Source organism: Salvelinus alpinus, chromosome 9, assembly GCF_045679555.1.
Source record: "Salvelinus alpinus chromosome 9, SLU_Salpinus.1, whole genome shotgun sequence".
Lineage (NCBI taxonomy): Eukaryota > Metazoa > Chordata > Actinopteri > Salmoniformes > Salmonidae > Salvelinus > Salvelinus alpinus.
This window is the reverse complement of record NC_092094.1, coordinates 54068458-54084267: the sequence shown is the minus strand read 5'-3', so window position 1 is coordinate 54084267 and position 15810 is coordinate 54068458. Positions and strand designations below refer to the sequence as shown.

General features: G+C 41.8%; 2 protein-coding genes across 8 annotated transcripts in view; one reads left to right on the top strand and one right to left on the bottom strand.

Moving 5' to 3' along the window:
* Nucleotides 1-2838: 2838 nt before the first annotated feature.
* ciao2a (cytosolic iron-sulfur assembly component 2A) lies at nucleotides 2839-6938 on the bottom strand. Its single transcript, XM_071326698.1, has 5 exons — nucleotides 6363-6938; nucleotides 5754-5918; nucleotides 4305-4354; nucleotides 3793-3838; nucleotides 2839-3494 (listed from the first exon to the last, which is right to left on the bottom strand). Exons 1-5 carry the CDS (start codon nucleotides 6388-6390, stop codon nucleotides 3394-3396), a joined length of 390 nt encoding a protein of 129 aa, XP_071182799.1. The 5' UTR covers nucleotides 6391-6938; the 3' UTR covers nucleotides 2839-3393.
* A 489-nt stretch (nucleotides 6939-7427) lies between these two features.
* The window catches only part of spg11 (SPG11 vesicle trafficking associated, spatacsin), a 78918-nt gene continuing 70535 nt past the window's right edge, over nucleotides 7428-15810 (top strand). For 6 of the 7 annotated variants that reach the window (XM_071326696.1, XM_071326695.1, XM_071326694.1 and 3 more), the window contains exons 1-8: nucleotides 7430-7856; nucleotides 8030-8217; nucleotides 8446-8673; nucleotides 8857-9055; nucleotides 9386-9523; nucleotides 9699-10081; nucleotides 11233-11378; nucleotides 11476-11608. In XM_071326696.1, coding sequence (XP_071182797.1) covers nucleotides 7627-7856; nucleotides 8030-8217; nucleotides 8446-8673; nucleotides 8857-9055; nucleotides 9386-9523; nucleotides 9699-10081; nucleotides 11233-11378; nucleotides 11476-11608 — 1645 coding nt within the window. In that variant the 5' untranslated portion in view covers nucleotides 7430-7626. Of the gene's footprint in view, nucleotides 7857-8029; nucleotides 8218-8445; nucleotides 8674-8856; nucleotides 9056-9385; nucleotides 9524-9698; nucleotides 10082-11232; nucleotides 11379-11475; nucleotides 11609-15810 lie in introns of all 7 variants that reach the window. The other variant, XM_071326697.1, reaches the window with a different exon arrangement.

Sequence of the window (15810 nt, the reverse complement as noted above, 5' to 3'; positions counted from 1 at the left end):
AGAACAAGTTCCCATTTATAACTGCAACGTGGCCAAGACAAAGCAAAGCAGTGCGACAAAAACAACAGAGTTACACATGGGATAAACAAACGTACAGTCAATAACACAGTAGAAAAATCTATATAGAGTGTGCGCAGGTGTAGTAAGATTAGGGAGGAAAGGCCATAGTGGCAAAATAATTACAATTTAGCATTAACACTGGAGTGAGATGTGCAAGTAAAGATACTGGGGTGCAAAAGGGCAAAAAAACTAAAACAATACGGGGATGAGGTAGTTGGGTGGGCTATTTACAGATGGGCTGTATACGGGTGCAGTGATCGGTAAGCTGCTCTGACAGCTGATGCTTAAATGCTAGTGAAGGAGATATGTCTCCAGGTACAGTGACATTTGCAATTTGTTCCAATCATTGACAGCAGAGAACTGGAAGGAAAGGCAGCCAAAGGATATGTTGGCTTTGGGGATGACAAGTGAGATATACCTGCTGGAGCGCGTGCTACGGGTGGGTGTTGCTATGGTGACCAGTGAGCTGAGATAAGGCGGAGCTATAACTAGCAAAGACTTAGATGACCTGGAGCCAGTGGGTTTGGCGACGGATATGTAGCGAGGGCCAGCCAACGAGAGTATACAGGTCGCAGTGGTGGGTAGTATATGGGGCTTTGGTGACAAAACGGATAGCACTGTGATAGACTACAACCAATTTGCTGAGTGTTGGAGGCTATTTTGTAAATTATATCACCAAAGTCAAGGATCGGTAGGATAGTCAGTTTCACGAGGGTATGTTTGGCAGCATGAGTGAAGGATCCTTTGTTGCGAAATAGGAAGCCGATTCTAGATATAATTTTGGATTGGAGATGCTTAATGTGAGTGTGGAAGGAGAGTTTACAGTCTAACCAGACACCTAGGTATTTGCAGTTGTCCACATCTTCTAAGTCAGAACCGTCCAGAGTAGTGATGCTAGTCGGGCGGGCAGCGATCGGTTGAAGAGCATACATTTAGTTTCACTAGCATTTAAGAGCAGTTGGAGGCCACGGAAGGAGTGTTGTATGGTATTGAAGCTCATTTGAAGGTTTGCTAACAGTGTCCAAAGAAGGGCCAGATGTACACAGAATGATGTCGTCTGCATAGAGGTGGATCAAAGAATATCACCAGCAGCAAGAGCGACATCATTTATGTATACAGAGAAGTCTGCCCAAGAATTGAAACCTGTGGCACCCCCATAGAGACTGCCAGAGGTCCTGACAACAGGCCCTCCGATTTGACACACTGAACTGTCTGCGAAGTAGGTGAACCAGGCGAGGCAGTCATTTGAGAAACCAAGGCTGTTGAGTCTGCCGATAAGAATGCGGTGATTGACAGAGTCAAAAGCACCCATGACCAGCTCGGAAACCAGATTGCATAGCGGAGAAGGTATGGTGGGATTCAAAATGGTCTGTGATCTGTTTGTTAACTTGGCTTTCGAAGAGTTTAGAAAGGCAGGGCAGGATGGATAGGTCTGTTACAGTTTGGGTCTAGAGCAGTGGTTCTCAATTGAAAACCAGCTGTCTAGAGTGTACCCCCCTTTGAAGAGGGGGATGGCCGTGGCAGCTTTCCAATCATTAGGGATCTCAGACGATACGAAAGAGTTTGAACAGGCTAGTAATAGGAGTTGCAACAATTGCGGCAGATAATTTTAGAAAGAGAGGGTCCAGATTGTCTAGCCCAGCTGATTTGTAGGGGTCCAGATTTTGCAACTCTTTCAGGATATCAGCTGTCTGGATTTGGGTGAAGAAGAAGTGTGTGTGTGTGTGTGGGGGGGGGGGGGGGGGAATGCTTATTGAAATTCTCAATTATCATGGACTTATCAGTGGTGACAGTGTTTCCTAGCCTCAGTGCAGTGGGCAGCTGGGAGGAGGTGCTCTTATTCTCCATGACGATTTGGAATTAGTGCTATAGGATGCAAATTTCTGTTTGAAAAAGATAGCCTTTGCTTTCCTAAGTGCCTGTGTATATTGTTTCTTGACTTCCCTGAAATTGCATATCGCGGCGGCTATTCGATGCGAATGCAGTACACCACAGGATGTTTTTTTGCTGGTCAAGGGCAGTCAAGTCAGGAGTGAACAAGGGGATATATCTGTTCTTAGTTTTTTGAAAGGGGCATGCTTATTTAAGATGGTGAGGAAGGCACTTTTGAAGAACGACCAGGCATCCTCTACTGACAGAATGAGATCAATATCCTTCCAGGATACCCAGGGCAGGTCGATTAGAAAGGCCTGCTCGCTGAAGTATTTTAGGGAGTGTTTGACAGTGATGAGGGGTGGTCGTTTCACAGCAGACACATTAGACGCAATCAATGAGGCAGTGATCGCTGAGATCCTGGTTGAAGACAGCAAAGGTGTATTTGGAGGGAAAGTTGGTCAGGATGATATCTATGAGGGTGCCCGTGTTTACAGATTTAGGGTTATACCTGCTAGATTCCATGATAATTTGTGTGCGATTGAGGGAATCTAGCTTAGATTGTAGGACGGCCGGGGTGTTAAGCATATCCCAGTTTAGATACCTAACAGTACGAACTCTGAAGATAGATGGGGGGGCCATCAATTCACATATGGTGTCCAGGGCACAGCTGGGGGCTGAGGGGGGGGTCTATAACAAGCGGCAACAGTGAGAGACTAATTTCTGGAAAGGTGGATTTTTAAAAGTAGAAGCTCGAACTGTTTGGGCACAGACCTGGATAGTAAGACAGAACTCTAAAGCTAACTCCGCCCCCTTTGGCAGAATAACGATGCATTTAGCCATTTCAGGTGAAAAATAACCCCAGCAGAAAAGACATAGAAAGTACAAATTCCCCTCAAAACAAAATCAAGCTTTTTAGGAAGATGTTTTATTTCCTATTTCAATCATGTTAGATAAAGATCAAACAAGACAGAATGCAATATACACTGCTGTCCATTCTGGGGCGATTGTTCGAGGGACGTTGCTCAGAAGTCTAAAAACTAACTGGGAAGTGCTCACATTTTCCTGAAACTCTTCATCTTATCCCTTAGTGATTCTTTCATGATTACAATAAACTTGAAGTTGTAATTCTGTGACAGATTTGGACTTATTTTTTTACCATGGTGGTTATTCACAAAAGGATTTACGAAATTTGAACAGTACCGATAAGGTAATCTCCGACATATCCTCCAGGCACTTGTATAAAAACACACATATTCCATGATGGCTATGATTTTAAGTTGATGGCTGGGTCGCATTCATTAGGGTACACAGTAGCAAAAGGTTTTAAAACGGAAAGCGAAAACTAGCATTTCTAAATGGACAGCTCCAGCTAGTACCTCCCTGTTTCAGTCCATTTTCTTCCAATTGGTGCCTATTGAATACCTTGGTCTAAAGTCCCTGAGATGTCAGTCCCTTGGCTCAGTCATCAGGTTCAGTAACACACTGCTCCACGATGTCACGCAGGTTGGGGTTCTCCATAGCAGCTGCTACTCTCTCCTTGTCGTTGATCTGTTTGTTAACTGTAAGAAAATTGATAAAAATCACAATAAGTTTCCTTCTATTGTCAAACTGCATAAATGGGACCAAATGGGTTTGAACCTAGATTGTCTGAGTGCCACAAGTAATGTTATTCCCGCTGAGAAAAAGCCTGAAGGCTTGTAAAATATTACCAATAGGGGTTAATGGTTCACAGAATTACTGGTTTCATAAGACAAATTCTAGTTGGGCTTTTCGTATGTAAATAGAAAATGTCTTTTTTATTCAAAATACATTGTCTGGAGATATGGATAAGGTGTTGTTTTAAGTAATAACACTTACTATCTTCCTCGGTAGAATGGGTTCCCTCAGAAATGAAAATGTCCAACTGTTGAACAAGAACAGATACATTTAAACTTTAAAATAACAATAAATAAGCAATTCATCTGCATGAAGTTGGGAAAACTAACTGTGTGTGTTCCCACAGACAGGTCTAATCAGGGAGACAGCTTGGAGGTTAGCACACCAGACATACAACCAGAGCCAGAAAACAACCACACTGCATTTTCATAGTTCCAGAGGCACCGCATTATAAACCAAGGCCGCACAAAAGGGGAGACGATTTTACAACACTGTTTCCCATTTAAATTATTGGCTTCAGAGACTACCCTTGGAAATAAGACAAAGCACTAAGCAATCAAAGGTTTGGAAAATAAGACTTTTCTTAATAAATCACTGGATGAGAGAACGTGTTCTTACTAAACAGACTAACATTGTGTGCATCAACATTGATTTAGGGATTAGTTGTATGATAACACTTTTCCTCTAATGGGTGTAATTCCCTCGCTGCTTACCTTGTGTTTAAACGGCAAGCATCTTTGCAGTTTAACTTGTAAGCACAGGCCTGAAACACACGTTACAGAATAATTTACATTGATGTTTTAAGTAGGCAATTTCTGTGTTTCCCCTAGGATTTTTTTTAAGCAGCGGTGGCAGAGTTAGGGGGGGGTATACATCTATATTATGTATTTTTTAAATACTGTATATCCATAGAACAGAGTTAATTGACCCTGTGGGAAGAAGGCCATGTTACAAAGAGAGTGAAACGTGGGAGTTTCTCATGAGACTGCCATTTAACATTAGTCCCCTTCAGAGAATTATTGGGAACATTCACTGAGTGTTAAAAACATTAGGAACACCTTCCTAATATTGAGTTTCACACCCTTTTCCCCTCAGAACAGCCTCAATTCGCCAGGGCATGGACTCAACAAGGTGTTGAAAGCGGTTGGCTGGATGTTTTGGGTGGAGGACCATTCTTGACACACATGGGAAACTGTTGTGAAAAACCCAGCAGCGTTGCAGTTCTTGACACTCAAATCAGTGCGCCTGGCACATACTACCATACCCCGCTCAAAGGCACTTAAATATTTTGTGTTGCCAATTCACCCTCTGAACGGCACACATATACAAGCCATGTCTCAATTATCTCCAGGCTTGCAATTCCTTATTTCACCCGTCTCCTCCCCTTGATCTACACTGATTGAAGTGGATTTAACAAGTGACATCAATAACGGATCATAGATTTCACCTAGAATCACCTGGTCAGTCAGTCATGGAATGAGCAGGTGTTCCTAATGTTTCGTACACTCAGTTTGTCTAGACAAAGTAGCTCTAAGTAAATCAATGCTACATTAAGTCAGACCACCTAAGTCAAGTTAGTTGACAACCTCGTGGAGGTATAAACTGAAACTTGTGGAAGTATAAATGCAAAGTCTGTTGCACTTCAGTCATGCCAGTCTGAGTGCACTAATATGCCGGAGTATGGTTGGAGAGGTGCCTGCTTGTGCTCCAGTTATCCTTCAATAGCCACCGATGCCAGTATAGCTTCAAAGACAACATTGACCATTGAAAGCATGGCACTTTATCATGTCCCTATTTTATTAAAAGGATAGGAAAAGGGGCCTCATGGACTCTTACATTCTCTGTCCGTGCTGCCAACTTTGAGGTAGACAAGAATGTAGTAGAGATAGTTGTAGCTCTGTAAGAATGGTAGCCTGAGTGTCAGTCTGTTTATGCTATCATGCCAACTCCTTGTCTCTCGTTATGTTTGGCTTGACAGCAACAGCAATGGAAGCAATGGAGATGTCAACAGCACGAACAGATCTGCGACCAGGCTATGAGAATGCCACTGTAGTGTTGTCACATAAAACATTGTATCAGTACGGATGCAAGAGGCTAAATATCTATTTCTGTTCATGTCAGTTATGAACAGTTGTTTCTTATCAGTTGAAACAGAGACACACCGATTAGTGTTGCCAGAGAGCAGTGTGGGACAGTTGGGGAGAACTTGATAATTATGAGATACTCGTCCTCTCCAAGCTCTTGGACTTCAACACATTCTTCACACACGACATTCAATTCCTCCAACGTGTTAGGTTTCTCTGGGTCTCGAATAGTGCGAATGACATCTGGGGAAAAGAAACTGGGGTTGAGGTGGTGAACAAGCACATCACTTACAAATGTTAACTATTTCAGCTGGTTATACTGACAACTAGCTAGCCATCAGTTGAAATTAGCAGTTGTCTGAATGTTTCATTATCATAGAGAAAATAAGAAATTGTAAAACAATCTCAGATCTTTTAGTGCGGTCTTGCCAACTCCGTTGGTCACTTAGGCGTGACAACGACCAGACTTGTCAACACACAAACTGTTCTGGGACCAGGCTAGATAAATAGTGTTATATCTAACTAATGCGTTAACTAGCAAGTTTGAAAGCCATAACTTGCATAGTTAAATAAAGGTTCAATCAAATAAATAAATAAATACTAGCACGCAGCCTAGAAAACCTGTCTTTAACGTTAGCTAACTAGTTCTCTAACTAGCTGTATCAAGATGCAAATAAACCAATTTACCGTATACTTCCAATGCTTTCTCTTCCATCTTTTGGGTCCTTGGTGCATTCGTGTTGTCTGGCAATCCGGTGAACTGCAATACTTTGTGACTCAATGTAACGAAGTGAGACAAGGCTAGACACTATTTCAATTTTCAAAAACTCGAGCTTTTTGAGAGACTTTGACATCAGTGTTTTCACGCTCCCCTAAACCAGACAGTGTGTTCACAGTTTAATAAAACATACTAGCATATGGATTGGCTAATCAACGCGGTTTTTATAAGAAGACTTAAGCTTTGACATCTGCGTAGGTTGTGACAAACGAAAAGTCGTCACTAGTTAACACAGTAACAAAGTTATAAACCCCGCCCATTTAAAAAAATGCAATCTTAGTTTTAAACATAACGCTAACCTTAACCACAATGCTTAACCATGCATAACCCTAACCTTAAATGAATCGCAAAAAGTACATGTTTGTTTTCATACATTTTTACGATAGCAAAAATTTTCTTTGTGGGTGAGTTATCTAGTGGGAAGTAAAACGAAAGCCTGCGCTGGCTGTTTACTTCCTCCTTCAGATTCAGGCAAAAGCAAACGCTGCAAGATCTATAAAAGTTCGGTTTTCTGCTCTGCATGCATAATCATTTAGGAATTTCTATTTTGTGTATTCATTCATTTATTAATATTTTCAATAATTTGCCTTTAAACGGCAATTAGTGGTGTAAAATATCAAGTTTTCAACCGTGATGCTATCCTTGCTTCTGCTTTTCTTTTAAGTTTTATGGAAGACTACAGCTACTGTATGGGGTATTGGAACAAAAACAAAACATATCCCATTGCAGACATACAAAAAACGAATTAAACAACCATCACACTACTTCAGTCACAGATCAAAACACACCCCACACAGGCTCAGGTGGCTGTGAGCAAGGAGCATTCATCGACAGGATTCCTTGTAATGCCTCTGCAGAAAAATACATGAGCGCTATCCTTGCTTGATTATTACTGTCTTTTATATATATCTTTTTTTCCGTTCTCCTATTGGGAAATAGTTAATCAGCTGATACAGAGAACGCATGTCATGTGATTTGTGTCAGGATGTAGGTAAGAATGTTTACGTGAAAGAGGAACACACACATACACGAAAAAGAGAAAGATAATGTCCAAATTGTATTTTAATTGTTCTCTCATTTGACGACGAGTCGACAGCTGAGTATATACAACTGCAAATAGCTAAATTACATATGAGATCGTATCAGTTGTAAGGCATCTGCATCAAATTCGACATGATTATGATAAATATGTTGCACAGATCTGAAACTCGAGATAACTGTGCATTAGAAGTCGCTCTCATCCCGGAGAGCAACCTCTGTGAAAATGTTGTAGACACAGCAAAAGCCAAAATGGCCCAAGGCTGCTCCTTGCTCTGCTGTTTGAGTGGTGCTGGGGGGCTGACAGTCGGCGACATTTCAGAGAGCAAGGCACCGGGGAGAACGGTGGATGGCACATATACAGAGTGAGTAAAGTGAGCAACAAAAAAAAAGTAAACTGCCATATGCATTTGTTTCCACATTGATGATGGGATTGGTTCACACATCTCGTGTCTCTGTGTCAGTGTGTGTGTGTCAGTGCGTGCGTGTTATATCTTCAAAAAGTTCTCTAATCGAATGAATTTCTCGTTGTCTGTAGCTTTGCCTGGGAGGAGGTGACAGTTTACAATGGAGCCCGTGGCAGCCCTAGACTTCTGGCTGTGAGCGCTGAGTTTGAGCTGACACTGTATGAACTGGAAGTAGAGGGCCCTAACTCTGGCCCTCTTGTCTCTGCCTCGGAGTTCACAGCAGATAAGCTACTGCAGCTGGTCAAGGAGAAGGTCCTGAGTACGTCACACCAATGTCTTTATCATTATCAGTTTAATTCAGATTGAAAGTAGTGGATAATATTTGTCTTAGAGACCACATTAGGGTACGCAGAATTAGCAGTTGTGCCTTAAGTTATACTCATTGTTATTTTCGTAGCTTTGAGTTTGACATACATTCCAACTTGAATCTATCCATATGAATTCGAAACCTATACTAAACTGCACTGCTTGCATTTTGATTCTGCAGGTGTGGTTGAGGTGGTGTCCTTGAGGCTGCTGTCCTTTGTGGATGCCAGAAGCTTTCTCCTGCTCAACTCCAGTGTTGTGGTGCAGCTGCAGTGGCAGCAGGGGGCTGAACCGGAGACCCTGTCCTGCTGCAGCATCGTTCTGCCCCCCAAAACCCCCCTGGACACATGCACTGGATACCAGCTCTGCAGAGGCATACTCTTTGTGTTGACCACAGCTGGAGTCATATGTATCCTTAGCAATTTCATGTGTAGTAGTTAGCCCTGAGACACAGGGCTGTGCAGACTTCTATGGCGTCTAGCCATAACTGCCATAGGAGTCTTCAGGCATCTCTCACGACTAATTAGTAGTATCTTACTCTGATCCTGATTGTCATTCAGTATACTGCTCTATCTTTAACACAGTGCTCCAGATGTGTTTGACAGTGCTGAGGGGAGGAAGCTGGCCAGTGTAGACCTGCCCTCGTACCGCACTGCTGGGCTGGGGGAAGACGAACCGGCCCCCTACCTGGACTCCTTCTGTCTCCTCCAGGTGTCTCCTGACCTGGGTACTGCTGTTGCTGCCACTCAGTCTAACACTGCCTTTGCTGTCGACCTCAACCACTACTTCAGGTATTTCAGCAGTAAACAGGGAAGAACTATCACTGAAACTCGCCAAGATGGTTTACTTATGATTCAATCTGTTCAGTCCACCTGGATGTCTCACAATTGGTATTTTCTTGATTCCTTGCTTCCTTTTTCTTCGCCTCTTTCCCAAAAACATTCAAGGAGAACATCCTTGGTTCCTCCCTTGGTACCTTTTCCTTCAATGCGTTTTTAGAAGGAGGCGAGGAGAGAGGAGGCGAGCCATCAAGGAAATGCAAATTGAGAAGGGTTTCCGATGAGCCCCTTCTTCCTCTGATTGACAGAAGTTGTTGTGTTTTTTTCCTGTCGTCCTGGTAGCATGTACCCAGAGCATCTGATGTGTCGGGTGGTCCCCAGTCGCCCTCCACTCAGGCCCCAGGGTCCCTGTGACGAGGACAGCCTCTCCAGCTCCACCTACAGCCACACTGTGCTGGGCAGCTCCTTCAGCACTGACCGGTAAGAGCATAGAATAGAACAGAATAGAATACTCTATTGTCAGTTTTGTACATTGCATTTTAGTTAAAGGGGAGTGTATTGCATACCATTTTTTGTTTTTATCTTTAATCCCCTGAAAGTTAAATGGGGTAAATAATTATTTGTTTTCCTCTCTCCCCCTTCCTGTTATCTCCAGGTCCTGGGAAGCTCGGCTGACTTCTCTGTACAACAAGGCCAAGGCTACCCCTCCCTCTTCTCCTCAGACTCCGGGGGCTCCTTGGTTTAAGGATTTCCCCCACATCGAGTGTGGGCGGGCAGCTATCGCTGCCAAGCTCTCCCAGAGCAGAGTCCCATCAGGGGGAGCCACCATGCAGTTCTCTGTGCCCGACACAACTGCCCCAGTGCTGCTCTCTGTCTCTGAATTCTCCACTGTGTTGACCTTTGTCTCCCCTGGCAACAGTGAGACAACTGTGGCCTTCTGGGATCTGCAGTCCCAGAGTGTTACCTACCACCGGCCCACCTCGCCCACCGTGCCTATCCAGCGTACCGCAGAGGAGCAGCTCAGCCTGCTTCTGAAGAGTGAGTCTGCTACTGAACACATATGAGAGGTGTTTAGTGTTCCTGAGTGATCCTGTATCAGCCATGACTCAAATTTGCTTGAAAATCAGAGACAAGGTTTGAATATTGCTGTCCATCAATGATTCCCAACCAAATTTACTGAGCTAGATCAATTTTGACGAAATAAAAGTTAACTTTTCAGTTTGTCGACCAGTATAACGTACTATGTGCCAGGGTTCAACATTAACGCTTTCCACTTGCCAGGACAAGTATAAAACCATGGTCAGACAAGAAGAAAATAGATTAAAGTTGTTCGAATGGACAAGTAAAAAGAAAATCACACAAACGCGCAATGTGTTGCACACTGTCCTCCCAATCTCTGCAGAGCGCATCGGACTATAATATTGTAGGCCTGCATTGACAGGGACGAGCGGAGATTCAATCATGCAGTCAGAAGAATATGTTTTTGTGATCAAAGCGAGCCTAGTCGAGTTTACACATTTGTTGATTTTCATTGCTAGTTAGTGAGCCCATTTATAGCACATTTTTTGTCAGAATTAAGGCTTTTTTGTCAGAATTAAGGCTCAGTGCCTTTCTCCTCGCTAGGTGAGGTATTGAACACAGGGGATGTCAGTAATTTTTGGGGAAATAAATATGACTTGTTAAACTAAAATCTCTTTGAGCAATTGTTTTACTGGTAGAATAAAATAATATAATTTCCCAATTTTTTGTGTGCATAAAATATAGCTCATTATTTTTGTTATTTATTTTATACAGTGATTTTTGCTCATCTTTATCAATGGTGTCAATAATTTCAGACCCCACTGTAGGTTGTGCGAAGTTGGTTGAATCTTATTCTAAATGATTCACAGCTGTAATGGCTGCCAAAAGTGCTTCTACCAAGTATTACATCTGGGGTGGGAAGACATGCAATCATTATTATTGTACCATTTTTTTGTATTTTTTATTAATTTGGGAAATGTTCTATAATATTCTTTCACTTTCAAAATGTGGATTAGGTTGTGTAGATCGGTAAGAAAAAAATCAAATGCAATACTTTTTTAGATACAATTTTTACAGAAGAAAACTGCAAGTTGTGAGTAGACTAGGCACTGTATGTTTTCATTATTCATGTGTGTATGGATATTGAGTGTAGCTCTTGTGTGTTGCAGCGTCAGGCCTGTCCCTGGTGCTGTTTGCTGTGTCACAGGAGGAGCTGCTCAACAGACTAATGGTATTTGGCAGTGCTGGCACAGTGGACTCTCTGTGTCACCTTAATGAATGGGGCCGCTGCTCCATCCCCATTCACGCCCTGCAGGTAGGAGGCCCTGGGGCCTGTTCAGTTGGTTAAATGGTTTGCTTAATTTCACAACAGTACGTACTGAGCGACACATGCCTTTGTCTTGTATTTGTAGGCTGGTCTGAAGAACCACCAGTTGGACACAGTGGACTTCTTCCTGAAGAGCAAAAAGAACGTCCTGACTCCACCCTCTGGGTATATTCTACCTGACCAATCAGCTGCCATCTCAACCCAGAGCCAGCTGAAGAGTAAGGCCTTTACAATCAATTTCATATTAATCACATAAAGCCCTAGAATCCTAATATAAATACTTAGTATTATTGTAATTGTATGCCATAGTAAGTACAACTTTGACATGCATCAAATCTAATATTATTTGTCACATGCGCTGAATAAAACAGCTTACTTACAAGCCCTTACCCAATAGTGCAGTTCAAGAAATAGAATTAAGAAAATATTTATTACATTTAAATAAAGTAAAAATAAAAAGTAACACAGTAGAATTGCATAACAATAACAGGGCTATATGTAGGTAGGGGTGAAGTGACTATGCATAGATGATAAGATGATAAACAGTGAGTAACAGCAGTGTAAGAACAAGGGGGGGGGGTCAATGTAAATAGTCTGTAGAACTTTTGGAGGATCTGGGGACCCATGCCAAATCAATTCAGTCTCCTGAGGGGGAAAAGGTGTTGTCGTACCCAAGACGACTGTCTTGGTGTGTTTGGACCATGATGTTGATGCTACACTATTTTATGTCTTTGTGCAGGGGCGCCACCTTCCTGTTATTTTAATGGATTATCAGTATCCCAGGCTTCTTTAAGATTTCATTACATGCTTTATGAATTTCAATGTGCAATTGATGTTTGTTTATTTTTCAATAATTATTCACTCAATACATACACTTAGGTTGGAGTCATTAAAACTAGTTTTTCAACCACTCCACACATTTCTTGTTAACAAACTATAATTTTGGCAAGTCGGTTAGGACATCTACTTTGTGCATGACACAAGTAATTTTTCCAACAATTGTTTACAGACAGATTATTTCACTGATAATTCACTGTATCACAATTCCAGTGGGTCAGAAGTTTACATACACTAAATTGACTGTGCCTTTAAACAGCTTGGATAATTCCCGAAAATGATGTCATGGCTTTAGAAGCTTCTGATAGGCTAATTGACATCATTTGAATCAATTGGAGGTGTACCTGTGGATGTATTTCAAGGTCTACCTTCAAACTCAGTGCCTCTGCTTGACATCATGGGAAAATCAAAAGAAATCAGCCAAGACAGAAAGAAAATTGTAGATCTACACAAGTCTGGTTTATCCTTGGGACCAATTTCCAAACCCCTGAAGGTACCACATTCATCTGTACAAACAATAGTACGCAAGTATAAACACAATGGGACCACGAAGCTGTCATACCGCTCAGGAAGGAGATGCATTCTGTCTCCTAGAAATGAACGTACTTTGGTGCGAAATTGTGCAAATCAATCACAGAACAACAGCAAAGGACCCTGTGAAGATGCTGGAGGAAACAGGTAGAAAGTATCTATATCCACAGTAAAACGAGTCCTATATCGACATAACCTGAAAGGCCGCTCAGCAAGGAATAAGCCACTGCTCCAAAACCGCCCCCAAAAAAGCAAGACTACGGTTTGCAACTGCACATGGGGACAAATATCGTACGTTTTGGAGAAATGTCCTCTGGTCTGATGAAACAAAAATAGAACTGTTTGGCCATAATGACCATCATTATGTTTGGAGGGAAATGGGGGAGGCTTCAAAGCCGAAGAACACCATCCCAACCGTGAAGCACGGGGGTGGCAGCATCATGTTGTGGGGGTGCTTTGCTGCAGGAGGGACTGGTGCACTTCACAAAATAGATGGCATCATGAGAAAGGAAAATGATGTGGATATATTGAAGCAACATCTCAAGACATCACAAAGCCCTGACCTCAATCCCATTAAAAATGTGTGTGCAGAACTGAAAAAGCGTGTGCGAGCAAGGAGGCATACAAACCTGACTCAGTTACATCTGGTCTGTCAGGAGGAATGGGCCAATATTCACCCAACTTATTGTGGGAAGCTTCTGGAAGGATACCCGAAAAGTTTGACCCAAGTTAAACAATTTAAAGGCAATGCTACCAAATACAAATTGAGTGTATGCAAACTTCTGACCCATTGGGAATGTGATGAAAGAAATAAAAGCTGAAATAAATCATTCTCTCTACTATTATTCTGACATTTCACATTATTAAAATAAAGTGGTGATCCAAACTGACCTAAGACAGGGAATTGTTACTAGGATTAACTGTCTGGAATTGTGAAAAACTGAGTTTAAATGTATTTGTATACTTCCGACTTCAACTGTATCTTTGAAATATTCCATGGTGCAAATAGTGTACAGTTCAAGTGACACCTTTCATCCATTTGTCATGTTTATGTAATGTAGTATTGTGTTGCAAGGTCAATACACTTCACTGAGTTATAAATCCTGCTGAAAATAAGGCATACATTGATAATTAAATTGAAAGCTACAATGTAATGGATAACACTGTGAGGACACTAGGTTGTAAATGCAAGTAATCTGAAAATCCTATACCATGCATGACAATTAAAAGCTTGGGGAACACAGACACATGAACAGAAACACGCACAGCACACACAGGGATAGTTACGACGGTAATGATTCATATTGTGCATTGACACATGGGAGTTATTGGGCCGACAGTCTGTCGTATCATCCTCGCCTCCTGAGTCCTGCTTCGATCGTTGTATAGTAGGTAAAGCATTGGAGCCCCTTAATCTAGCCCACTGGGAGTGGCTGACAAACAGGAAGGAACAAGTATTGGTATTTTATTAGGATCCACTACTCTTCCTGGGGTCCACACAACATAAAACATGTCATAATACAACAAATTTATAAACAAGAACAGATCAAAGACAGAACTACATAAATTAAATAAATATCACACACAGACTAACACACACACAAATGTGTATTTAAATGTGTCTGCATTCCTGTATGTGTGTGTACTAGTATGTAGGGCTGGGCAGTATACCGTATTTTACGATACACCGGTATTTGCACGGACTGGTTTGGGTTTTTACTTTACCTTCTATAATGGTATTTTAATGTTTGGTTTGTTAAATGTGATATGCCGTGTGTAAAGTCTATTTTTATAGTTTACTCCGCTACTTGAGTCATCCCTCTCTGCTCTCTCTCTCCATGCCATCTTTCCACACAGACCTGGTCCCACCCCCTGCCACTCAAGGAGCGCATTTGTTGTTGCTTGACATGCAATAATGTTGATGACAACGATGTTGTTTCCACTTCTTAATATAAATCCACAAGCGCTCTATAATTACAATATTAGTTTGTGTTTCTTACATCTGCAAACAGCTAGTTTGTAATTTCTTAGCAAGTTAAGCTAAATCATGTTAGCCACTAATGCTAATCGCTAGTTAGCTGGCTAGTCAACGGGCTATTAAAAGTAGAGGTCGACCGATTATGATCGTTCAATGCCGATACCGATTATTGGAGGACCAGAAAAATCCGATACCGATTAATCGGGCGATTTAAAAAAATAAAAATAATAATTAATTAATTTGTAATAATGACAATTACAACAATACTGAATGAACACTTTTATTTTAACTTAATATAATACATCAATCAAATCAATTTAGCCTCAAATAAATAATGAAACATGTTCAATTTGGTTTAAATAATGCAAAAACAAAGTGTTGGGAGAAGAAAGTAAAAGGGCAATATGTGCCATGTAAAAAAGCTAACGTTTAAGTTCCTTGCTCAGAACATGAGAACATATGAAAGCTGGTGGTTCCTTTTAACATGAGTCTTCAATATTCCCAGGTAAGAAGTTTTAGGTTGTAGTTATTAAAGGAATTATAGGACTATTTCTCTCTATACCATTTGTATTTCATATACCTTTGACTATTGGATGTTCTTATAGGCAGTTTAGTATTGCCAGTGTAACAGTATAGCTTCCGTCCCTCTCCTCGCCCCTACCTGGGCTCGAACCAGGAACACATCGACAACAGCCACCCTCGAAGCATCGTTACTCGTCGCTCCACAAAAGCCGCGGCCCTTGCAGAGCAAGGGGAACAACTACTCCAAGTCTCAGAGCGAGTGACGTCACCGATTGAAACGCTATTAGCGCGCACCCCGCAAACTAGCTAGCCATTTCACATCGGTTACACCAGCCTAATCTCGGGAGTTGATAGGCTTGAAGTCATAAACAGCTCAATCATTGAAGCATTGCGAAGAGCTGCTGGCAAAACGCTCGAAAGCGCAGTTTGCATTAATGATTACGAGCCTGCTGCTGCCTACCATCGCTCAGTCAGACTGCGCTATCAAATATCAAATCATAGACTTAATTATAACATAATAACACACAGAAATATGAGCCTTTGGTCATTAAT

What these genes read in the sequence shown, in the direction of transcription:
- ciao2a (XM_071326698.1), bottom strand. Translation starts at nt 6,390, where the DNA reads ATGGAAGAGAAAGCATTGGAAGTATACG. An exon ending in GAAAGCATTGGAAGTATACG is followed by an intron (nt 5,919 to 6,362) that starts GTAAATTGGTTT and finishes TCTTTTCCCCAG; the next exon opens with ATGTCATTCGCACTATTCGA. An exon ending in GCTTGCCGTTTAAACACAAG is followed by an intron (nt 3,839 to 4,304) that starts GTAAGCAGCGAG and finishes CTTGTTCAACAG; the next exon opens with TTGGACATTTTCATTTCTGA.